Source organism: Macrotis lagotis, chromosome 1, assembly GCF_037893015.1.
Source record: "Macrotis lagotis isolate mMagLag1 chromosome 1, bilby.v1.9.chrom.fasta, whole genome shotgun sequence".
Classification (NCBI taxonomy): Eukaryota; Metazoa; Chordata; class Mammalia; order Peramelemorphia; family Peramelidae; genus Macrotis; species Macrotis lagotis.
This window is the reverse complement of record NC_133658.1, coordinates 562990566-563016973: the sequence shown is the minus strand read 5'-3', so window position 1 is coordinate 563016973 and position 26408 is coordinate 562990566. Positions and strand designations below refer to the sequence as shown.

Here is a 26408-nt window from a genome sequence, read left to right as displayed (position 1 = left end):
CGTGAACCTGGAAAGGCAAGATGATGCCAGATTGTGAGGAACTTCAAGAGGCAAAGCAGAGGCAATTATATTTTATCTTGGAAATAATACCATATTTTCCTGAAAATAAAATTGGATCTTATCTTAATTTTTCTCCAAAAGACACATTCAGGCTTATTTTCAGAGGATGTCTGGAATTAGGCAGTCATTCCTGCAGGAATCATTATTTGATCTATTCTTCTTTCCAAATCAGTTCTTCAAGTTTTAGTGCAGAGAAGCTGACTGAATCCCAGACTAGCAGACTGCTTTGTCCATCCCAAGTGACAGTGTTAAATTGACCCACTTCCTTATATCTGCCTGGTTGCACCAGGCTGTTTTCAGTATCAAGAGCATAAATACCTGAAACACATTCAATCTTAGCTTTCTTGCCCATAGTGATGATTAAGGGTGGGGGGGCTTTCTTTCCATCCAGACCTTATCAGATGTGCCCATTATTTGTTTGTTGTGTCTAGACTCCAACTGGTTATTCGACAATAAGTTTTGAGTTCATCAGTTTACATAGGTCCTCTAGGTATTGATAAATAATTGTAATTTTTATTTATATTAAATTATATATAATATTTTATAATTCAGTACATCTGTTGTGTGTTGCAACTGATATACTAAATACATGTACTAAATTTTCTAAATGCATCTGTCTAGCTGATGATCTTAACTGGAGCTGATTTTGGGAGTAGGGCTTTCATTGCAAGTATGTAAAAGTCATGCTAGGGTTTATTTTCTGGTTAGGTCTTATTTTCAGGGAAATGCAATAAGGAGTACACTGAAACTCCTTGAGGAGAATGGACATCCCTATATTCAGAGGCAGGGAACATCCAACCTGTGGGCCATTTGGTCTAACAATCACAGGCAGAACTCAAAATTCAGTAAATCAAGAGCATTTTAGGGGTGACAATTAAATGCTTGATCAAATAAAGCAGGCTAATGATGTTAAAAAATATCCAAATGGGCCTTGGCAGGAAAAAAAGGTTCCCCATCCCTGCCTTACAGTATAAATTTAATAGCTATTTGGAGGATAGGATTAGATAGGGGAGAGACTTGGAGAAGGGAAACCAACTAGAAAGCCACTGCTGTATAGTCCCAACTTAAAAATGACAAGTGACTAACCGTTATTGATAGGTGAGTAAAAAGAATGGCATTGGTCCCACTGAACTGGCTAAAGAATAAACAATAACTTAATGTACCATGTGATTTCAACAAAAGTTTTAACTTTGAAAAAGATTCAGTTGTTAAACACACATTGGCAACCTAAATGTTTGAAAATAATTTCATACTGGTTGGTTTTAGATACAGTTTTATATACCTGTTATCATTAATAATTATAATTTGTGAAGCTGGCATTTGTTCATGATGTAGAAACACTATACTTCTCATGTTCCCAGGTGGAAAAATTTACAGAGAGAATGCAATGGATGAATCCTGTCGTATTTATTAATTTGTTTACTCCAGTAATTATATTTTCAGTTTCATTTGATACAGATTTTTATATGCTCCAAAAACTATTTTGGCAGGTAAGCAATGTGATTTTCTCTCCTATAATGTGTTGAACATTAGCCTGCATGTTAGGAGGTGGACCAGAACATATAGAATATCTGGTTCCAGAAGTTAGTTGCAAATCCAACTAAAATTCTTAAGGAAAAAAAGTATTTCTTTTTTCTTTAGGTTCAAAGTTAGGGAGAAGCTATGTCTTAGAGATTAAAAAAATAATGTTAAAAAATAATTCAGTTGTTAGTCCCTTACTCTTGATTTAATCACTCCATTAAGTAAAAAAGAATGTAGAACTTACTGTACTCAGCCCTGAGGATACAAAGACAGATAAAGCATCTCTTATCTTTATAGCATTTATGTTCTATTGAAGAAAAGCAATGTTAATTACTACAAAATATGTATACAGTAAAAAAAAATAAGTAACAGCTTTAAATGAGAGGAAGAGCTTGTAGCAATAAAAACTTCTTATAAGAAACAGAATTTAACACATCACTCTGACAACTGAATAGAGAATGAGAAATTTTTAGGGAGCAGCTAGATGGCACAGTGGATAGAGTACCTCAACTCAAATCCATCCTCAGACACTTAAAAAAATTACCTAGGTGTCTGCCCTTGGGCAAATCACTTGACCCCATTGCCTTGTAGGAAAAAAAAAACTAAACTAAAAAAAAGTAAATTTGGGGATTTAATTTCTTAACTGAGGCCCAGTTTTTGAGTTTTATAGTGTGCTATAACTTGGAGTTAAGAATTGATTTTGTATCCTGCCTTTAACATACTAGCTGTGTAACTGTGACCATGTGACAAGTCCTTTGTCCTCTTTCAACCTTAATTCTTTCATCTGTAAAATGAGGATAAAAAACAGCATCTGCTTTACAGGATTAGGGATCAACAGTGTAAATATCAAACAAGATTATATATACAAAGCACTTCATAAACCTTAAATTGTTCTAGAAATACTAGCTATTTTTAATGGTCTCATTTTTCTGCAATCTTTGCTTAGATTCCATTTTCAATTACTTGGGCATCTGCAAATTTAGGGGAAAGGTAATGTAGTTTGTACTTAGAGTCATTAACTCAAATATTTTGGATGACACTTTCAGTCTACACAAGAAAAACATGTAAGTTTCAAAGAAAAAGAAAACTTTTGTGAAACTAGCTTTTTTATTGTTATTTTATTGTTCATCTACTAGCTAGTGGTCCTATCTTCTCAAGATCGGAATAAGTAGTAGAGTCATCTAAACAGTCAAAGAAATATGAAAGTTAACAGCTAAGTGCTAAAAGTTAACTAATAGAAGGTAGACTAACAGGTGTCATGGAAAGTGGAATGGATCACTAAGGGTCATCTGGAAAGGAGTGGGCTTCAATTCTTCAAGGCCCTACCTATCACATACCTTACAAGTTCATTTCAGAGAATTACTTCTTTGGCCACATCCTTCCCTGTTTGCCACCCCACCCCACTTCTCTCATGTCAGAAGCCCTATTAGTAGCCAATCGCTCATAGTAGTTAGGTGCCAAATTTGAATCAGAAAGACCTGAATTCAAGTCCTGACTTTGACACATTCTGGCTGGCTGTTCCTGTCCAATCTATTGAATCACTGCTATCATAAACTCTTAGAAAAAGAATAAAATTTGTAATTATAATTATTTTATATCCGGTTCTGATTAATAAGTTATCTAATATTTTCTTAGATATAAATAATACATGGAATTAAATTTTCTGAGTATATTATTCTCTTGCTATAATGTTATTGAGTTATGTATTACTAATAATGCTGAGTTTTATCTGGCTATTAATGGATATATGTTTTTAATCTCCTTGCAAATCTTGCAATAGATTACATGGATAATTTGCTAACAATACTAATCACTTTCAAGCTTTATATTTTGGGGAATTTTCCCTTTTTGAACTATCTTGGAAATCCACACTTGAGTTTCTTTAAAATTGTTTCACTTTGAGGTAGGTAGGTGGCACAGTGGATAGAGTACTGGCTGTGGAGTCAGGAATATCTGAGTTCAAATCTAGACTTAGACACTTAATAATTGCCTTAACCCCATTGTCTTAAAATTTAAAAAAAAATTTAATTTGTTTTACTTTAAGTAGAGGTCGCTTTTGTATGTATTTGTTCTGATCCAGCTACTCCTCCCCAACCTTGATATATTATCTTGGATTCTCATTTTTGGTCACATGGCATGGAAAAAGAAGTAAAAATCTTATCACTCCCTCATTCTCTGCTATAAACTAACTCATCCAGGTTTCTATTAAGTTTCTTATCAACTGAAAAACATTGTAGCTGAAAGGGATTTGAAGTATTATTTTGTACTTTTTAAGTCTTATTACCCTATTCTTTACCCTTCTACCCTTATTACCTTTTCTTTACTTTTCAATCAGTCAGTCAACAAGCAGTTGTAAAATGCCACACTCTGCATTGGTCATTGGACTAGAAACTAGAAACTGGAGAAACAAAAATGAAAATCAAAGATTTGTTCCCCAAGGAGCTTTTATTTTATATAAAGAGACAAATTATCTAGATATCCATCTACTTACTTATCCAAGCATCTATCTGTCTATCTATCTATTTTCTACTTATTTAGATAGATATATCAAAATAAATATAAATGCATAGATAGGAATTTTTTGTTGTGCAATTGTGTCAACTCTTTTGAACCCCATGGACCATAGATACTATATTCTTTTATACTCCACTATCACGCATTATCTATTTAAGCTCATGTTCAATGCCTCCATGACATCTATCTATCTAATCTTCTGCAGTTCCTTTCTCCTTTTACCTACAATCTTTCCCAACATCAAGATCTTTAGCAATGAGACCTGCATTCTCATTATGTGATCAAAGTAAATGCTTCAGTTTCAATATTTGCTTTTTCAATGAATAGTTCAAATTAATTTCTTTAAGTTTTGACTTAGTTGATCTGCTTTCTGTCCAAGAGACTCTTGAGTCTTTTCCAGTCCTGCAATTTAATAACATTGATTCTGTAATGCTTAGCTTTCCTCATACTTTAACTCTCATATTCATACTTTATTACTGGAAAAACTATAGCTTTGACTGTGTGAACTTTTGTTGGTAAGGTGATGTCTCTGCTTTTTAGTAAGCTCTCCAGACTTGCTAAAGCTTTCATTCCAAGGAGCAAGCATCTTTTCATTTCATGACTGTAGTCACCATCTGCAATGCTCTCTGAGCCCAAGAAAATAAATCTGTCACTCCATTTATTCTTCTATTTTCCAGTAAGTGATAGGACCAGTTGCTTTGATTTTAGGGGTTTTTTTGTGTTTCTTTTTGTTTTGTTTTAGGTTTTTGCAAGGCAAATGAGGTTAAGTGGCTTGCCCAAGGCCACACTGTTAGGTAATTATTAATTGTCAGAGGCCGGATTTGAACTCGGGTACTTCTGACTCCAGGGCCAGTGCTATATCCACTGCGCCACCTAGCTGCCTCAGGGTTTGTTTTTTAATGTTAAGCTTCATGTCAGCTTTTTGCATTTGCTCTTTTACCCTTATCAAGGAATTTCTTAATTTTTCTTCACTTTTTGTCATTAGAATGGCATCATCCACATATCTGAGATTATTGATATTTCTCCAAACAACTGGCTTTAGTCATTTAGCCTGGCATTTCTCATGATGTACTCTGCATGTAAGTTGAATAAATAAGGTGACAGCCTTTTCATTCTTCTTTTCCAATCTTAAACCAATTAGATGTTCCATGTTTGATTCTGTTGTTTCTTGATCTACCACTGTACTTTGTGACTCTGGAAAAGTTAGTAATGCTGATAACTTTGCAAAGCTTTGCCTCACTTAAAATTCAATTCATATGTAGAGTAGAGGAATCATTCTTGTGATGTTATTGATCCTCTTCAAGAATGAAGGATAACAATAACAACCATCACAAAAAAGTTCCTCAGGAGACAATAAGATAATCTAGTACTCCTATCTCTTTGAGGACTTGCCATATTTTGTTGTGATTTACACAATGGCTTTAGTTTCATCAATGAGGCAGAAGTAGATGTTTTTTCCTGGCACTTCCTTCATTTCTCTATAATACAGCAAATGTACAATATTGTGAATTTCTGCCTATCTTTATTCAGGAACTCAATCTCCCATATTTAATCATTAAAATCTACTTGTCTCTTCCACTTCACCTTCATAAAGTAGCATATTCCCCAGTAAGGGTAATAGGAATAAGGATGGAGATATATACCTATCTCTATCTTTACCCCCACCTTTTTCTATCTTTGTCTCCCTTTCTCTCAAAGATAATAGGAATTCAGTTGCTGTAATCAGTCAATCAACAAACATTAATTAAACATTTGCTATGTGCCTACACTGTACTAAATTCTGCAATACAAAGGAAAAAGTGGGGAAAAAAATTCCCAGGAAGATGTGTCTACCTTAGGTTCTTCTCCCTCTGGCATAGACTATCTCTGTGATCTTCATCAACTGTCCAAGACTCTTAAGTTGAAGAGCAGAGGTTTTGTGTGGAGTTTCCTCCCCAATAGAGGAAACAACTTCAATTTAAGTTAAAAACAAAATAATAGGCCTAAGCAAAGCAAATGTGGCTCTTTCTTTCCAGTTGGAGAGTTTGCCAGTAGAACAAACAACTCCTTCTAAAGCATCCATTTAAGGAAAGTTCCCCAGGTCAGCCATCTCTTTCTTTCCCATCAGGCTATACTCCCTTTGACTTAATTGGAGTTCATCATGACTTCATCTTCATCATTGGTACCCTGTTACCTTCCTATCAGCTTTTCAACTTCATTCCTTGAAGGGAAGGGACTATTTTTCCTTTCTGATTTATATTTCCAGCTCTTGGCCTAATGTTCAGCAAAGAGTAGAGGTTAATTGTTATTTACTGACTGATTTCACTGAGTGACCCCATCTTCTAGGCTGTCTCTCTCCATCTCTATGCTGGGAGTCAGGTCATTGGGTTTTATTGTGTAAGAGCTGCTTTCCTTTGTATAACCTGAGGTACAAAAGTTATATGGCTTTGGAAATATTAAGTATCATGTGGGTGTATTTAATGCTTTTTCTCAGAAAATAATTCCTTTTATACCTGACATTGCTTTAGGCTTAGAATCTTATTGACTGAAGCCTTTTTCTGAGGCTTACACTTACTGGTAATGTGACCCTGAACAAGTCATTTAACCCTGTTTGTCTCAATTTCCTCATCTATAAAATGGGTTAGAGGAGGAAATGTCAAACCACTTTGCCAAGAAAACACAAATGGACCAAGAAGTATTGGGCATGACTGATAGATAGATACCTAAATACATACAGAGATAGATACAAAGATAGATGCATAATACATATAGACATAGATAGTTAGCCATATACATACATATGGACATGCATATTGTGAGAAGTGAATTTTATCCTTTGAGTTTATATATATTTGAATAATTTTTCTGTGTCTTTAAGAGCAGAAATGTAGGTGAGGTCAACTTTCAGATGATCCCAAAGAAGGTCTTTTAATCAAATCAAATTAACTTTGAAAGTCTTTTGGATAAGTGAATAAAACACTCCTTCTGATGGAATGTTTGATGTTTGGCTGCCCCTTGCCTCAACCTGAGTTAATCCTACCTCATTCCATATTGCCATTGACTGTTCCTAGATTGCCCTGGTCCCATCCTGGTTTGGAGAGGGAATTCCCTTCTTTGATTGGACAAGTTGGAGGAGATGTTTCAGATTCTGCTTTCTGATAGTCAAAAACAATTTTTAAAAACCCAGCATAAGACTGCACTTTGGGTGGTTTGACTCTCTAGCTAGACATATACCCTCTATACACAGCTGCATAATAGAGAAATATTAATAAATATGGATATTAACCTAATTCTGTTTTGCTCTTTCTTAAGGACAAACTCTGTTAGTTCATATTTGTCCTTTAATGGGACAAACTCTAAAGATTAACACACATTTAATGTAATTATTATTTTTAAGGCCAAAACTCAGTGAGGACTCCTCCTTACCTTGGTGATTCCATCCAGCTAAGTATATTCATAAAGGTATCTACACATACACCACACACACACACAATTTCGGGGAAAAGGAGAGGATATAAAACTTTGATTTCATAAGTATCAAAAATTCCCAATGAGGAAACTCCCTCCACCAAAGTCAGTAGGTACCACTCTGCAACTTGGAGTCTGTGGGTACTGAAAGTTAAGTCACTTACCCAGGATCACCCAGCCAATATAGGTCAGAGGCAGGGCTGGAAGCCAGACCCTCCTGAATCAGAGACCCGCTCATTCTGTTTCACTGTCATTCTGCTTTTACATTCTGCTAATCTACTTTTATAAGGGTGAAACCTAAGACAATATAAATGGACTGACATCTTTGTCTTATAAAATGTCTCCACAGATATTAATTCTTACAGTCCCTGGTTTTTTCTTGAACTATATCTTAGTTGACTGGTATCTGAAGGCTATGAATAAATTAAATTTGGAAAACACTTCCAGGGTGTTATTTGCTCTCATCCTTATTTGTACAGATCCTATGCAGACAACAAGTGCCATAAAGAAACTGGGTATGTCACATTTTTCTCCTTATTCACCTAGATTCTCTAGATTAGCTGTTAATAGCTTTTCAATGAGTGTGGGGATCAGGAGGGAAGGGAAGATAGGATTTGGTAGATGGGTTAGAGCGTCTTTAAGCCAGTTTTGAGATGAAGCTGAAAGTTTAGATTATTCTGTTTTATACACAGTGCTTTCATCCAACCACTTAATGAAAGTAAATAAATTTAATAAATAACTAATTTTTTTCAAATTCAATAATAATAATTTAATAGGAATTGCATCTTTGAATAGTGTTTCATGGCTTGCAAAACACTATATCATAAGAGCCTCATTGCAATTCTATAAAGCAGGGATGGAAATGTTATTTATTCCCATTTTATAGGCATGGAAACTAAGGTTAAGAAAAATTAAGAATTATACATTTATGGGGCAGCTAGGTGGCTCAGTGGATAAAGCACCGGCCCTAGAGTCAGGAGTACCTGAGTTCAAATGCAGCCTGAGACACTTAATAATTACCTAGCTGTGGGGCCTTGGGCTAGCCACTTAACCTCATTTGCCTTGCAAAAAAAAAAAAAAAAAACCTAAAAAAAAAGAATTATGCATTTACTCAATGGCAGGCTCAGAATTCAAACCCAGGTGTTTAGACTCCTAGTCTGTTGCAAAAATATAATGGAAATATTGTACCATGTCAGTCAGGCCTGAGAGCTTGATTCAATTGTTTGTATGTATTATTAAGTTGTTCCACTCTAACATTTCTTTGCTTTTAAACATGATAGGACTTCAGGATATTATCATTTTAGGTTTTAATTTTTATGAAAGCTATAATCAACCATAAATCAATTGAATTAGTCAAGAATACAGAGTTAGCTTTAGCATATTTGTTAAACTTCATTTGCTTTTCCATGGAACTGACCAAGTTTTCTTGATCACCTTTTGTTTGGGTGAGTCAATGGGGTTATAAAGAAGAAAGATAAAAATGCCTTACAATTGGCAGTTAGACTGCCATTTACTAATAAATATACATCTTTTCACTTAATACCACTTTGAAAATCAATTTCTTTTTTCACAGGTCTTTCAAAGGGTCTTACACACTTGATTAAAGGAGAATGCATATTGTTGGCTGCTTTCACTGAAAATGCCTTCAGGATCACAATAAATGTTGCTGACAGTTATTATAAGGGCATTTCCACCAAATTAAGTAAAAACCTATTATTTTCTCCTTTCTGTTTTTTCCTACTTGAAACTCCCAGTTCCATTCTAACAACCTGTTGCCAAGACTTATTCATTTCACATTTGTAATATCTTAAAAACTCCCTATGACTCCAAAATTCCAATCTGCAACAAAAAGGGCATTGAAGCTCCAAGTAATTTTAGCTTATTAGGGAAACTAAGAAATTGGATCTTGGAACTCTCAGCTGTAGTCACAAACTCCATTCTTTTTTTAAAGGGGATATTTATGAAATTTGAGAGATAACTAAAAATAGAATGATGAAGTAAAATGTATTAATTGGCTAATTCTAATTAATTGGTTAATTACAATTAATTAATTAGGGGAATCTAATGATTGGCTAAGGGAAATGTCCATCAATCAAACATGTTTTTAACAGACTTTCCACAGATTATCCACTCTAGGTCTTTAAGCAGGGTGAGAAAGCAGGGCTTTCTAGAATTTTGGCTATACCATTCCTGAGAGTTTTTGTTTTGGGATCTCTTTTGGGAGGTGATCAGTGGATTTTTTTTTTTTACTATTTCTTTTTCCCCCTTAATCTAAGATATTGAGACAATTTCCCTTGATAATTTCTTGAACTATATCTATGCTCTTTTTCTAATCATGATTTTCAAGGTTGTCTAATAATTCTTAAATTATCTTCCCTTGATCTATTTTCCAAGTCACCTGCATTTCCAGTGAGAAATTTCACATTTTCTTCTAATTTTCCATTGCTTTGAACTTTGTTTACTGTTTCTTGATGCCTCATGGGATCATTAATTTCCACTTTCCCATTCTAGTTTTTCAGGAATTATTTTTTCATTGAGCTTTGGTGCCTCGTTTTTTGGGGGGGCAGTTCTGCTTTTTTAAGGGTTTTTTTTCCTCCTATGAAACCTCCTTTTCCATTTGACTTAGCTTGCTTTTTAAAAAAGCTCAGTGCTTCCAAGGGGTGTGATCCAGGGAGTGGTCACAGTTCTGGTCTACACTCTGATCTTTATACTCAAAGTACCCTTGCTCCACTGTAACCGCAAGTGCTAGTGTTTTTCAGGTCCCTGCTCATCTGTGACCAAACACAAGTGTTTCTCTCTGCTCTGGAAATGTGACCCAGAATGCATCAGGATCCTGTACCCTATCTCAGCTCAGGGTTCCCTATAATCTCTTTATGGTCAGTTGTCTGACTCAGAGCTTCCAAAGTTGCTGCTGCCACTATTGGAGGTGACCCACTACTGAATCTGCTAGAATGTGAACTTTTAGTTGGTCCCTACCTAAGTGTCATAAATATCTTCTGTTTAACCTCTTGAATTATCATGTGTTCGAAAAAATGCCTTAACTTGACATTTCCTTAATTCTGCCACTCTAGAATTCAATTTGAGGCTTTATTTTAAAGTTGTTTGGAGAAGAATGTTGATAGAACTTAACTGAGTGTTTCTTCTACTTCATCACCTTTGCTCTGCCCTTTGAAGTAAAAAATTAATAATGAAAACATGATATTTTGCTCTTTTGAATTAAATACTTTTGTGTAGTTAAAAATAATAAGCATTAGCAACAACTAGGTAAGCACAGTAGAAAGAGCACTGACCCTGGAGTAGGAGAACCTGAGTTGAAATCCAACCTCAGATACTTACTAGCTGTGTGACCTTGAACAAGTCACTTAACCTCATTATCTTGCAAAAAATAAAATGATAATCATAATATTAAGTATAGTGGGATTTCAATCAGTGGTATAATGGTAAGGATGTGATCTATTATGAAATATTATTTGTGAAAGCTTTCCTGCCTCTATCTTAACACTTTCATCAAGGATTTCCTTGATGAATGTATTATTGTTGTTTGGGTTTTCAATTGTGTCCAATTCCTTATGATTCCATTTGGAGTTTTCTTGACAAAGATACTTCTTTGCAAAAAGCAGTTTGCCATTTCCTTCTCCAGTTCATTTTATCAATGAGGAAACTGAGGTAAGCAACTGCCCAGGTCACATGGTTAGTAAGTGTCTGAGGTACTTGAATGTGAAGAGTATGCTTACAAATATTGTTTCAGGGATGTGGAAGTAGGCATATGATTTAATAAATATCTCTATTGGTTACCCTCTCCTTCCTCCTCTTTTTGATAATAGTATGGTCCTGGAGTTTTTCCTATTCACCCATTTATCATGACCTCTGTTCTTTGACAATCTATGAGTTCTCCTAGCCTTTCTCCACAAATGTAAATTTATTTGATTCCTGCTTAGTCTAGGCTCCACTGTCTACAATTTTAGCAATTCATTAAATACCCAAGGCCTAGTACTCATTTCCTTCCTCCATCTCAAATTTTCTGTCATTTTGGACTACTAGTCTCTGACTTTTTTACCCTTTATTATTGTACATTTTCTCTACTATTCCAAGACTGTTGCATTGGATTGATTAAAATCAGTCCTCAGTATTGCTTGTTAATTTACTCTTTTCTTAATGAATTTTTAATTCATCCTCTGCAATAACTGTTCCAAACTTTTTCTTCCTTCCTTTCATAAACACCGGAGTATCTTCAGCATCCACATTTATAGCACTTTTCTACTTCACTTAAAAGTCTGAGAAGCATCTAATATTCCAGCCCCTCCTGTGATCCTCAACATTTCTTCATAATATCTCCCATTACTTCCTCATTCTCTCCTTTCTCAGAGGATAAGGCAACCTCAGTCCAGGTAAAATTAATCCTCCATTTTTGTGTCATTGATACAATCTTCTATCTTCTTCATGTATTTATTCTAATAATTATTCCCTTTCTCTTTTGCATTTTTTAGTTTCTCTCTGTACTCTCTTTTATTTGTCTACAAATATACTTGGCATTCCACAATCTTAAAGGGAAAAAATCAACTAACAACTCAACTTGCCTTATCTAACATACTCAGTCACTGGCCTACCCCTCTCCCCCCCTAAATTTAGTCTATAACTAATGCCTCTATTGGGTCATTGACCCCTTTGCATTCTACTTTTTATCCCCATTTTTTTTAACTGAATATGTTCTCTCACACTCTCAAACATATCCTCAAACTTGTTTATCATCAAATCAAATGATTTTTCTGGATTTATCTTCTTTGACATTTTTCTAATTTTTTCTCTTCTTCCTCCCTTCTAATTAGTCTTTATTCCTTTGCATTTTACTAGATTATAAGCTCAAGAGAAGAAACTATGTCTTGTTTCACTTTTTTGTATACTCATTAACTAGCTTAATGCATTTCACAAAGTATTTAAGATCTGTTCTTGATTTGAATTGATTTGTGAATTCTAAGACCACACTCTCCTTACTTTGCATATTTATTTAGTATGATTCTAGCTGCCCCTTTGTTTTCTTGACTAGCTCTGCTCCATAAGTGTTTCTCAAGTGTCTAGTGATACTGATGATTTTGCACAGCCTTCCCTCACTTAAATCCAATTCACTTGCATTTTATGGCTTCACCTCCCTAGTGCCATGGTCCATGGACAAACAATAACAGTCCTATAGAAGTATTTATGTTGCTATTGTGCAAACAGCGATTTTTTAAATACTTTTAACAGCATACAACAAAATTACTTTCCTAATCATGATGTAGTATTGCTAATTTACCACATCATGGAAGAATTATTTTATTAATGCCTCTTTTTCCTTATTCAAAAGTAGTTTCCAGATAGGAAATTTAGGTGGACTTAGGGTGGGATTCATACAAGGGAAGAGATATTTAAACTTTCAATTTCCCTTTTTCAATTTTCTGCAGGTATTATTGTTATAAAAGCAATTATGAAAAAATTCCTAGGAAGTACTGTCTTTGGATTTGCAAGCTACAAAATGTTCCAGTTTGTACTCAGGGGTATATTTAATGATGATATCACTGAAGGAATGCTTAGTTTTTCAATAGTATACATCAACTTCTATGTGGGTAAGTGAAGAAATTATTCATGAACTTTTCATTCTGCTAATACTGTGGACTTTATGAGAGAAGGAAGAATGACTTATCTAAACTTTACTAGGGCTAATTATCTAATCTCTTGCTCTGCACATAGTAGACTTTTAATGGTTCCTCAATTTTTTTTTCATTGAATTATTTAGAAGTAATGATCATCTCTCAGAGAATCTAAGTGATGCAATAGATAGATCATGGGTTTGGAATCAGGAAGACTTGAACTCAAATCCAACTCCATTCACTTACTAACTGTGCTATCCTGGACAAATAATTTAATTTCTATCTGCCTCAATTTCTTCATATGTAAAATGAAAATAATAGCACCTGTTTCCTGGGGGTTGTTAGCAACTCCACTCAGGAGCAGAGCTCATCATAAATGACTATAATTTCCCAATGGGTTATACATTACCCAGTATAAATGTATAGCATGTAAATCCTAGTGATGTGGAAGATTTCCTAAGCACCCTTTTAATCATTGTGATAACTATGTGAAATTCAAGTATTTCTAAAGTGCTTCATATGGACAGTGTGCTAAATACTATATATGAAGGCAAAATCAAGATCCCTGCCCTCAAAGAACTAACATTCTTTTAAGAGAAGGTATGCAGTTGTGATCAGGGTAATTGGGAGGTCATTTCAGAGGGAAAACTAGCATTGCAGACTGGAGGGGAAGGAGGGAGACTGGGAAAGCTTTCCTGTCAAAGGTGGGGTTTTAGCTGAGACTTGAAAGTCAGAATAGCCAAGACACTGAGATGAAGAGGGAGCATATTCCAGGCATGGGCAATGGCAAGGGCAGAGGCATGAAAGTGAGAAAGGGAGTCTACTTAGATGAACATAGAATGAAGGCCAGCATGACTGGATCCTAGAGCACATGGAAGGAAGATGTGAGAAGAGACAGCAAATGTAAGAAGGAACAGTACTAAAAGACTTTGAGTAGAGGATTTTATCTTAGATCCAGTAATAGCTGACCATTTCAGTTTGTTAATCAAGAGGAGGGACACTGTCAGACCTATACTTTAGGAAAATCATTTTGGTAATTAAGAGTTAGATGGATTAGTGTGGGGCAAGGTGATAATGGTTTGCCCCAATATGGCCCCTGGGATAGTAAAGAGACCACCTATTTAGAGTTTTGGTGAATGTAAAATTGAGGGGACTTGGCAACAGATAAAATAAGGAGGAGTTGAAGATGACACTGAAATTAAGAAGGAGGATAAATGAGCATTGAGAGAAACAGAAAAATTGGGAAAAGGGTAAGATTTAGGGGGAAAAGTTTATGAATGTTTTTAGTCATGTTAAGTCTAAAGTTTCTACAGAACCTCCAATACAAGTTATTCTTAAGTATTTAGTAGTGTTAGTAGTAGTTAGTAATTCCATAAGGTCATTATACTATCAAATCATTTGATGTGATTATAAGTATCCCTTCCATATCTCAACTTTCCCCATGACAGAGTCATTATGTTACCTGTCATATAAGAAATTAATTGGAAATTTTTTTTGGGGGGGGGGTTGTGGAAACCAGACAACCCAGAGCTAAATATAACCCACTTATACAATAAGATACTATAAACACCCCATAAAAGAAAAAGGAAAAACATTCAGATTTTTTTTTCCTCTGGGCTTGAAGGGGAAGGCCAAAAAATTTTATGTGGATTTTCCAGGTCTTTTGTGAATGTATTTTGTGAATGCTCCTAATCCCTGTGATGTGGAAGGTATAACTGTACTCCTAAATGGAAGCAGCTCTATATCATCAATGACACTTTAACACTTTTGTTTGCTTCCTCAAATAGCTGAGTGGACTGGAATGTCTGGAATTGTTTCTTTGACTGTGTCAGCTCTTCTGCTAAATTCTACAAGCTTTAAATCAGGAGATCAGCTATTTCTTTTCAAGTGAGTAGCTGATATGTCTTCATATGATTTCACAAATCTGAATCTTGTAAGAGAAGTAACTTGCCAATGATCAGGAAACTAAACTTGAGGCCCAGATATGACCCTCCACCTCTTTCTATAAAGCCTTGGAACTAAAAATCATTTTGCATTTTAAATACAATAAAACTATATAAAAAAACTATTCTTAATTAGGAGTAATACAAAATAGATGGCTGTGAGGATTTGACTTTAGTGGTATTTTGCCAACCCTTGAAAAGTGAAGTATTGAATGGAACAATAAGGGTACTGTGGTTCCGTAGAACTATTACAGTTTGAGCAAAAAAGAAGGTAATAGCAAGAGAGCAGACCTGAGCCTTTCAGTCCATATGAACAAGGGGAACAATGCTGATTGACTGTAAAATAGGGCAGTTGACCAAAATTTATTGGATGAGTAAAGTCTCACTAGATATGATCCTTGAATAATAGGAATAACTATTAAGACATTTGCTATTGAGTATTTTTCTGATTATCTTCTAGATTCAAGTTTTCTTTTTAAATATAATTATAAATCAAATAGTTCACTTTTAATGGTTTTAGAGTTTATTTTTGTCAGTATTGAATATGATCTATTCAAAGAAATATTCCTGATGAACTGGAAGCAACTTTCTATGCCTCAGCAATAAAATGTCTTGAAAAGAAAATATTCAAGGAAAAGATAGGACAAAAATCATAAACATTTCTTCTCATAAAAATAGTTTAAATCCTAATGTTCTTTTTTCTAGAGATGTATAGAAACTTGATTGCATATAGTCATTAGAGGCTGTTAGTTCCAAAGCAGAACCTGGAATTGGGAAATAATTAAATTTACTTCCCTGTAGGTTGAAGTGACATTAAATCCTTAAATCATCACAGTGTCAAATGGGAACATGAAAACCACAGCATGAGATATCAGCTTCTTGTTTAGTAGATGCCGGTTACAATGGCAAAAATTTTAGATCTTGCTTTCATGAGAATCAGAGTAGGAATACCCCCATAAAACAGGCTGGGACTTCTGGGACACCTATAGAGGGCAGTGATCATATTACTGTAGTGTTTCAGTAATAACCAATCCTGTAGATTAGTATTTATACTTCTTTCAAATTAAGCTAGAAATGATATTTATTAAAATAATATTAAATTTTAAATATATTGGAATTATTTTTTAATTTTTAAATATATATATATATATATATGTTTTTCTTGAAAACACAGATTCTGGAAAAGTATCCGATTTTTTGCTTCTCTGATGATATTTACCCTTGTTGGAATGTTGGTCCCTGCACATGCCTACTTGCATATAACATTGTTAGATTTGTATTATGTACTGCACCTCTACTTCATACTGATTGTCATCAGGTATGAATGATTGTAACTGATAAGTAATTATAATTTAATTTCTCTTTTATACAGTAAAATCCTGATTAGGATGAATAGGGAATCCTCAGAAGTGCTCCTATATATTCAAATTCACTATTAGAAATTAAAATTATGTAAAATGTGGTAATTTATTCCAGCCCAATGGAAACAAGGTGTATAAATTCATAAATCAATCAATTAAACATTTATTAAAAGCAGCTTTTTGGTACAGTGAATAAAATGCCAGGTCTGAAGTTAGGAAGATTCGTATTCCTGGGTTCAAATCTAGTCTCAGACACTTAGAAAGGGAGAAAGTGAGAGCGGGGGGGAGGGGGAAATAAAAATAAATGAAAAAGGCAAGAGAAAAAGAAAAAAAGAAATTCCTACATTACAAAAATAATCAAATCATTCCCATATTGATCATACAAAAATGAAATCTTTATTTTATTGTCTTTATTGATAGATATCTAGAAATTGAACAACCTAAGAGCTAGCTTTCATTCCATACTACCAACCAATTCAGTGACCCATTTGGCTCTAAAGTAGATTATTTTAATTCCCTGTTTTCTCCAAAAATGCAAATTAATCCCCCCAATGAGGGAACTCTCTTTAGGCCAGTTGCTACAGGTATAGGTAAAGGACACAGAATTTCCAGACTACAAAAAGGATCAAATCATTAGACACTTCAAAGGTGAAATTCCTCCCAAAATGATCAAGCAAGGTACCCTGAGTTTCAAGATCATGGTCAACCCACCATTGATAAGTGAGCAGTCCTAAATGGGGTCCTGAGCTGTTGTTCTGGCTTAATATTTTTCAGTAGTAATAGATGGTTCCTAGGAATAGTTCACCTTTCTGATCAGGAGACACATCTTCTGGGAACTGGCAATTGTCACTGAGTACAATGAATTGGATAATGAAAAGAAGTAATGTTTCTTAACTGTTTCAGAATTCTGATCTTTCTGATCCTGAGCCCCATTTTGTCTCGTCTTGGCTATGGATTCACTTGGCGTTGGGCATTTACAATTGTCTGGAGTGAAATGAGGGGGCTACTTAACATAAACATGGCTCTTATACTTTCTTACTCTGATTGGTTCTTTGGAACAGAAAGGGAAAAATCTCAGGTAAAGAAAATTGTAGTTTTCTTTTGAGACTTTTGTAAAACCTTTGTTTCATCTTATTTCAAGTATTTCAGGGATCTATGATTTCATCACTATGGGCATTTCTCCACCAGTACTGTTTGTAGCTCTTTAGATCTTGGTAGTTGATTTCATAGATATTAATTGTAGCCAAGATGATATGCCTTTCTGAAGTCTTGTCCTTAGACAAAGGACACATTCCTGGACCAATAATCATATCACTATGGATAGAACAAACTAAAGCTTACACTTTGGTTTTAATCTCCAAGGGCCCAAGGTTATCTTGATGTTCCATTATGCTGTGAGTGTTTGTGTGTGTGTGTGTGTGTGTGTGTGTGTGTGTGTGTGTGTGTGTACACGCACATATGTGTGAAGGTTTCTTGGGTGGAATCTCTACTACCAATGCAAAGAAGAAGTTATTCTACAATTTATAATCACAGAGTGTTGCTTAAGGATACCAAGAGATTAATTGACCTTGTCCAGAATCACACAGCCAGTATGTTTAAGAGAGAGGCTTTGCACTAAGGTTTTCCTGACTCTGAGACTGGATATCCATCCATATGTCCTTCTGGTGTATATTACCTATATATATGTATATACACCATATACCTGGTATATAGTTCAGTGAAGTAAATCAATAGAACTTCTCTACATACAGAAGAAATGGTTTGGATCAGGGCTATGAAGTGGGGAGAAAAGACATCACCATCCCTAACCTAAAGGTACAAACCAAAAGTCCCTCTGTCTATTCCATTTAAGAATACCATTTCTCATATCTTTTCAAATTAGATTTAGACATACTCAAGACTTATATAAATACAATTTTTACAGACATAAAGTATGACTTTAATCCATTATTTATCCCAGTATAATAAAAAATGATGATACTACCTAAATTAATTTATGGACTTAGTACTATGCCAATCAGATTATAAGTGATTGCTTCATAATATCAGATAAAATAACTTAGGGATTAGGTAGAAGAAAACATCTAGAATCTCAGGGAAAATATTGGAATGCAACCAAGCATGGGCTGCCAATAGAAAGGCATTTTTGGACTTAATAAAGAACCTTCTAAAGTACAAATTTAGAAATTACAATTTCTCAAGTAATCACTTGATATAGTAACTAGATGATTAGAAATCTCTGTGTAGTGCAGATATAATCTAACTCTTAATTTAAATTTGTAAAGGCTTGATAACAGTATTATTAAACAAAGAAGTTAAAGGAGTCTCCTCTCCTTTAAAAGATCTTATATTTTATATTTTTACATTCATATATATATATATATATACATATATATATATACACACACAGAGAAAGGAAGAAAGAAAGAAAGAAAGAAAGAAAGAAAGAAAGAAAGAAAGAAAACATGAGTGCTCCTCCCACTGATATTAGCCCATTTCTCATCTCCCTTTTTAGTAGATGCTATAATCCAAAACAATTGCTGGGTGACCAGGGGTATGTATGGTGATGACTCCAGATGTAGCTAGACTTGTATTAAGATGGTAGGCCTCAGTTGCCATCCCCAGACTTGTACGACAAAAATATTTTAGATTGATAATGCCTGTCAGACCTCATTATGCACTTTTGAGAACCCCGAGGCTGCATTTCCCCCCATGTGCTATTGGAATAGAACCTGAGACCTCTTTCTAAGCACAGTATTATACTCAGTCAGTCAATAAACGCTAATTAAGTGCCTACAATGAATGTTCCAAACACTGTGATAAATCTGGAAATACAAAAAAAAAAGGCCAAAAAATAAGGTTCCTGTGTTCAAGGAGCTCTTAGCATATAGGAGAGATAGCATGTAAACAATTATGTACAAATAAGACATATACAGGATAAATCAGAAATAATCTCAGAAGGAAGACACTAACATTAAGAGTAAGGTCATTAGGAATCTTCTAGACAAATACTTGCATCTTCAATTGAGGAAACTGAGCCCTAAAAAGAGGAAGTGACTTACTTCAATTCATAGGTGGCAAAACTGCCATTAAAATCTTGGTCCTTTGGTGCTGAATTTGAAACTTTCATTGTACCCTTCATCCTCTTGACCAAATCAAATGAAGTGGTAGGTAGGAAATAAGAGTGAACTAGAAAAAATTTGAAATTGAATCCTGCCTCAGACACTTGTTAACTTTGTGATCCTGGAGGAATCACTTGAATATTTTTTCTCATCTACAACATGGAGATAGTAATAATATTTGCCTCCCATTGTTATTGTAGGGAAAAATGAGAAAAAAATGCAAAGTACTTGGTAAACCTTAAATGATCATATTAATGTCTCATTTTTCTATCAAAGAATTGTCAAACAAGTTTATCTCTGTTATTATATGTCAAGGAATTTTGTGTTGATTGTGTGATTATGTCACATAATTAACTTTTGTGGTGATTATGTTTGTCAGGGAGGACCATAACATTAGGGAGGTGATGCCATGACAAGCACATGAATTGGATTTGAGTTGGGAGGGAGCTGGGCTAAGTCACAAGCCTCACTTTCTCCTCCAGAGCCATGTGGGTTCAGCGGACAGATATGAATCAGGATGACTGGAGATGGTCCTGGATGTGAAGTAATCAGGGTTAAGTGACTTACCCAAGGTCAAACAGCTAGTAAGTGCCAAGTGTCTGAGGACAATTTCGAACTCAGGTGCTCCTGACTCCAGGACTATTACTCTATCCAGTGTACCAACTAGCTGCCAAATAGAGCTAGTATATAAAGTAACAAACAGCAAGAAGACCAGTTGGGCTGTAACAGAACCAGAAGGTAGAGCCTCATTGCATACTTTTTCCTTTCATACAACATATATGTGTTTTGGAACAGTGGAAAGTCCTCTGTACTTCAGAAGATATGGGTTTCAATCCTGTCTCAGCTATTTACAGGCCTGTTATAATGAGAGAGTTACTTAAGCTCTGTTACTCTCAGCATCCTCATCTAGAAAATGAGAGAGAATTGACCTAGATGACTTCTAAGATCCCTTCCACTTAAAATCCTGTTTTAGCCAGATTGGAATGCTAATTGTTCCCCATGTCATCCTGCTATTTCCAACTTCCATTCATTTATCTAGATTGTCATCCCTGCCAGTAACACACTTATATTCCTTCCTTAGATGAAGCTCTCTTTTACTCCTAAAATCTGCCTTTATACTTATTTTTGCATAAGTCATATTTGTACCCTCCTTATTCATCCCTCACAGACTTGAAGTTCTTTGAGGGGAGGATTTATATTTCTAGTGCCCAGTACAATGTCTTATGATGATTCTTTCTGATTGAATTAAAGGGTAGTCTGTTCAGTGGAAGGGATGTAAAATGAATCTGATGTGTAGAAGAGAACCTAGGACAAAGAAAAAAATTCCTGAATTCTATTCTCATTATAAAACTTGAGTTAGTTTATGAGTACAGAGAGATACTATACCAATAAAGGGACTTTTAAATAGCAAGGAATTTTGTATATTTTGTCAATAATTCATTAGGGGAAAAACCTTTAAAATGTCATATTTTCTTCTAAATAAATGCTTTTTTATAGTCAATAAACAATAAGCACTGTGGGATCTTGTATTTTCTATGCTTCTCATTCAGATGTGTTATATTAAAGATGAAAACATTTGCTTCTAATATTCTCATTAAGGATGCCTAGTATAGGTTATTATAACATAGGTTATACTTATGATTAGTTATTTTCACTAAAATTTAATATAGATGGGGAAATTGGCATTTAATTTGATAGGGGTTTTGTTTTGTTTTGTTTAGGTTTTTGCAAGGCAAATGGGGTTAAGTGGCTTGCCCAAGGCCACACAGCTAGGTAATTATTAAGTGTCTGAGACTGGATTTGAACCCAGGTACTCCTGACTCCAGAGCCTGTGCTTTATCTACTGCGCCACCTAGCCTCACCAACTACTTCTGCATTTTTATGAGTTCATTCATGGTTGATCATCCTTTCAAATAAAATTTTATAAATTTATATTCTAAATCAGTGATGCAGGCTAAAGCAGTTTCTAGGCTCTTTTGATGTATTCATCATGATAATTGACTTATATAAGTTAAACTTCTGTTATGATTGATATAGTTGAATTTTCCTCCATCCATCTCCCATTTTTGACATCCATAATATGTTTGAATAAAGTAAGGTTACATGTCTTAATTTCATATCAAATTATTTTGGTAATGAAATGATAGGTATGAAATATATTCATTACTCATTTTTATTCTTTGAATTTAGTATCAATTTTGATCTGCAATAACAAGTCATTTCAAGTCTGTTAAAATGCAATAGATTTTGGTTTTGGGAATTTTGAAGGCTATTTTCCACTGACTGTGATAACTGCTTGTGATAAATGAGAGATAAAATGACTGAGGAAACCAAGTTTCAAGTTTCTGAGCATTTAGATTTATTAAACAGTGAATGCCAATTACCTAACAAATCACGACTGATCATTTTCCTCAGCTTTAGCCATTGGACCATGATTATAGGAGGAGAATGATTTTGATATATTAAATATAATTATTCAAATAAAACTGGTTATTTAAGAGAAAACACTTAGCCAGGATACAATATTTAAGGAATTTGATTTCTGATAGGAAGAAAGATGAAGGATTTCCCTAGCTTGGAGGGCGAGAGTGAATAGTTTCAATTCCATGAGATCAGAAAAAGGTCCCACTTCCCCCCAAGTGCCTGCAAACAACCCAAGGAACATGAAAACAAATAACTGGGTGATTATGGGGCCAATTTTCAGACAAGACATGAGTTGCTTGAGATATGATTCTTCTTAAAACAATCTTTGAATCTGCTGTGGTTTCTGGTCAACATATTAATAAACCCTTAATTACGTGGGAGGAGATCTAGCTTCCCATCCGCAAAGGGCTAGGTTCAAACAGGTCATCTCTCCATGCCCATTATTGAATAAAGTTTTCTCACAGGAAAGAAGTTGAACTATAATTGAATAGAAGAGGAACTGAGCTAGCTCTAGAATTGAGTCACAAGATGAAATCTATATGGTTCACTCAGTACCCACATTTAGCTACTTGCTGTCCTTATCCTATCAATTCCCCCATGCCTCTTAGTCTTTTTATGGGGGGAAAAACATCTTATCTGTGTAGTCTACAAATCTTTAGCCTCTCTCATTCCTTACTCCTGAATCATATTTTTCAAAACATTTCTCATTGATTTTTTTTTATATTTACCTTGGTACTGAAGTAACTGAGTTTATCTGTCTATCTATTTATCTGTCTGTCTGTCTGTCACTTCTCTACCTATTATTTCATAAATATTTCCCAATGGCATTTAAAATTTTTTTAACTTTTAATTTAAAAAAAATTGACCTCCAAATTCTCTCCCTTTTAACCATCCTTTACCCCTTGAGAAGGCAAGCAGTGTGCTATTGATTATACATGTGAAGTCTTGCAAAATATATTTCTGTATTAGCCATGTTGCAAAAGAAACCACATACTCAAGCAAGAAAAATAAAGTGAAAAAAGTACACTTTACTTTTCACTCAGAGTTCATTAAGTTCTCTCTCTGGAGGTGGATAATACTTTTCATCATGACCCTTTGGAATTTTATGGAATCATGGTCTTTCAGTATTAGTTTTCAGAATTTATCATCATTACAATATTGCTGTTATTATATACAATGTTCTCATTCTGGTCACTTTACTTTCTATCAGTTTATATTAGATTTTCAAGGCTTTTCCTGAAACTTTACTATTTGTAATTTTCTTATAGTAAAATAATATTCCATCACAATCATGTACCATAACTTTTTCAACCATTCCCCAATTGATGGACATCCACTCAATTTCTAATTCTTTGCCATCCCCCCAAAAAAAGCTATCCTATTTTATTTTCTTTTATCTCTTTGAGATATAGACCTAGTAGTGGTTTTGCTAGGTCAAAGGGTATATACAATTTTATAGCCCTCGAAGCATAGTTCCAAATTGTTCTCCAGAATGGCTGGAACAGTTAACAATTCTACAAAAAGTATATTAGTTTCCCAAATTTCCCACATCCCTTCCAAAATTTGTCATTTTCCATTTCCAATATGTTGATCAATCTGTTGTGAGGTAATATCTCAGAGTTGTTTGAATTTTCATTTCTCTAATTGATAGTGATTTAAAACTTTTTTTCATGTAAATATTGATAGGCTTGATTTCTTCTTCTGAAAACTGCCTATTCAAACCTTTTGGAAGTCACCGAATTTTAAAATCTATGTTGATTTAATCTGGAAGGTTTCACTGAGTTCTTCATAAAATTTCAGCCTCCAAACTCTTTCTTCATAAATATGTAAAATAGATAGTATATGGCAAGATCACCAAAAGTACCCCAAAATTGTGTTCATTTTTGCCTTTGTACACAAAATAATATCAACACAGCTAACGCCATTATTTACCACTCTAGGGAGAACCTGTGAATCACCCTTCCACATAGCTACAACTTCATTTTCTATTTTCATACTTAGTAAAGATGTCAAGATTAATAAAATTTGTTTAGTTTAGTAGCATATTTACTTCTTAGATGTTGGACAAGTTTCTGCCTTTAGAGTACTAAAGGTCAAATTAATATTGATACACTATCTAAAAACTGATTCTTCACACTTTCTGCCCCATTTTCCTTCATTATTCCACCATCATTACAGAAATAGAAATGAACCACATAGCATAAGGACCACTTTCTCTTTTTTCTTTGTTTCATGGATTGCTTTGGAATCAGATAAAGTCCTTCTAGTACTCATCATCATGCCTTTTTTGGTAACAGTTTTCCTAGATTCTTCCCAGGCTCTGAAGATTGTCTGGGTCCCAATAATGCCTCTGTTTATTTAAGAATGACAAAAAAAATGATTTCTTACCCAGCAAATTTTGAGGGCAAGGGGTATTTTACAATGGTTTGCAAAAATTATACTCTTTATGTTTCTGCCTATGCTAACTAATGGTTAGGCATGCCCAAAATGCAGACTGGTCTTTTGACCAGAGGTGGTGAAAAGAAGGAAGGATCACCACTCTAGTTTCCCATCTATCTGGGAGAATTAAGAAGCAAATAAATCCTCAGAAGCAGAGGGATGTTATAGAGGTTGGGAGAATGAAAAAAAGAAACTAGGGAGAAAGAGGAACAAATAAATCCTAAAAACTATAAGATTTGAAACCAACCCCAGTGAGAATGGAGATGTGGACTTCTAAGAATACCACTTCTCATACACCAAAGAATGATGATAACAAGGACCTTGCAAGTGCCAGCAGGAAAAAAGAGCTTTCAATACAGTTAGAAAAAGAGTTGACTCATAATTGTTGGTGAACACTGGCTAAAAGGGCTCTAGTTATTTAACAAGTATAATTTAAATTTAATTACCTTCATTCTACCTAATTTCTCCATTTTGGTTGATTCTGCCTAATTTCTCCATCTTTCTAGTCATCCATGTATACAACCTCAGCATCATTCCCAGCTTTCACACCCTTTATATTCAAGCAGTTGCCATGTCTTATTGATTTATTATATCTGACATCTGTCCCCTTACCTTTACTCTCAAGGACATCACTCTAGTCCAGGCCTTTATTACCTTTCAACTATATAATAGCAATAGGATCTGAATCACTCTTGTTGCTTCTAATTTCTCCCTTCTCCAATTCATGCTCTGTACAATAGCCAGGCTGACATTCCCAAAGCACTCATCTGACCCTATTATTCCCTTGCTTCTTCTTACCTTTTGGATAATATACAAATTCCTCCATTAGGCTATTAAAGATCCTTTTAATTTGATTCTAGGCAATCTTTCCAAGTCTGTTACACATTACTCTCCAAACCACATCCCATTTCCTTGTGCTTGCATATGTTATCTCTCCCATGCCTTGAATGTACTCCTTCACCCTCACAGAATTCCTAGATTCCTTCAAATCTCAGTTTATTACTCCCTGCTACAGGAAGCCTACTCTGATCTCCCCAGTAACTTATGACCCCCAAGAAATTATTTTGTATTTAATTTTTCAATGTAAATATTCCTTTTCAATAGACTGTAAGCTCCTTGAAAGTAAGCATTGTTTTGATTTTGCCTATGTGTCCTAGAAAATACCTAATACACACATAGTAGATGCTTAAAAATACTTATCAAATTAAGTTGCATTAGTAGGGCAATGCCCAGCTTTAAGATCTGAAGGCTTACTTTCAACAATGTCTCTCAGGTTTATATTAAAATTATACAAGATTCTTTGATAAATCTTGCCTCAGAAGTAACTGTGTTTAATGACCCTCTCATTCAAATGAAGGGAGGATTTAAAGAGAGATAGAGGTTCACCAAAGGAATTTGCTGCTGATATTGAAAATATTCTTATAGAAGTAGAAATTTAAAAAAACCCTATAGATTACATATTGACTTAAACGTCAAATATCCTGTGCTTTCTTGTATTTTGTTAAATATTCCAAATTTCATTTTAATCTCATTTCACTGCACTTGTGAGTGCTACAGGTGAATTCTCATAACTGTTGGACACCTCAGCTGTAAAATTAGAGGAGAGTTTGTTTATAAATGGTGAGCATCTCTGTATTCTCTGCATTGCAAATGACATTTTTCTTATTACATCAAACTCCGGAATATTACAGACTATTTAAGTTTACCCAAGATGGATCAGCCTAACAACTCATATAGAAAAAAACTAAATGGATGAAAAATGAATCTATGAACTGTGCTATTCAGTTGGGTTGTTAGATAACCAATACAGTGTAATACATCACAACACAGGTGGACAATGATCTGTGCCCAGAAATGAATAGAAGGAAGAAAATGGCCTAAATTTGTTTTATCGAGATACTTTTTTCTTTTTCATAAATTTGTAAATTTTAAATTTAAATCCAAAATGAGGAA

The 26408-nt window shown here is 34.5% G+C and overlaps 1 protein-coding gene across 1 annotated transcript in view; it reads left to right on the top strand.

Moving 5' to 3' along the window:
• Positions 1–26408, top strand: part of SLC9C1 (solute carrier family 9 member C1) — an 85346-nt gene that overhangs the window by 16983 nt on the left and 41955 nt on the right. The window contains exons 5-11 of the mRNA XM_074214486.1: positions 1422–1550; positions 7892–8057; positions 9116–9244; positions 12981–13142; positions 14954–15053; positions 16284–16427; positions 17374–17548. Of these exons, the coding sequence (XP_074070587.1) occupies positions 1422–1550; positions 7892–8057; positions 9116–9244; positions 12981–13142; positions 14954–15053; positions 16284–16427; positions 17374–17548 (1005 nt within the window). The remainder of the gene's footprint in view (positions 1–1421; positions 1551–7891; positions 8058–9115; positions 9245–12980; positions 13143–14953; positions 15054–16283; positions 16428–17373; positions 17549–26408) is intronic.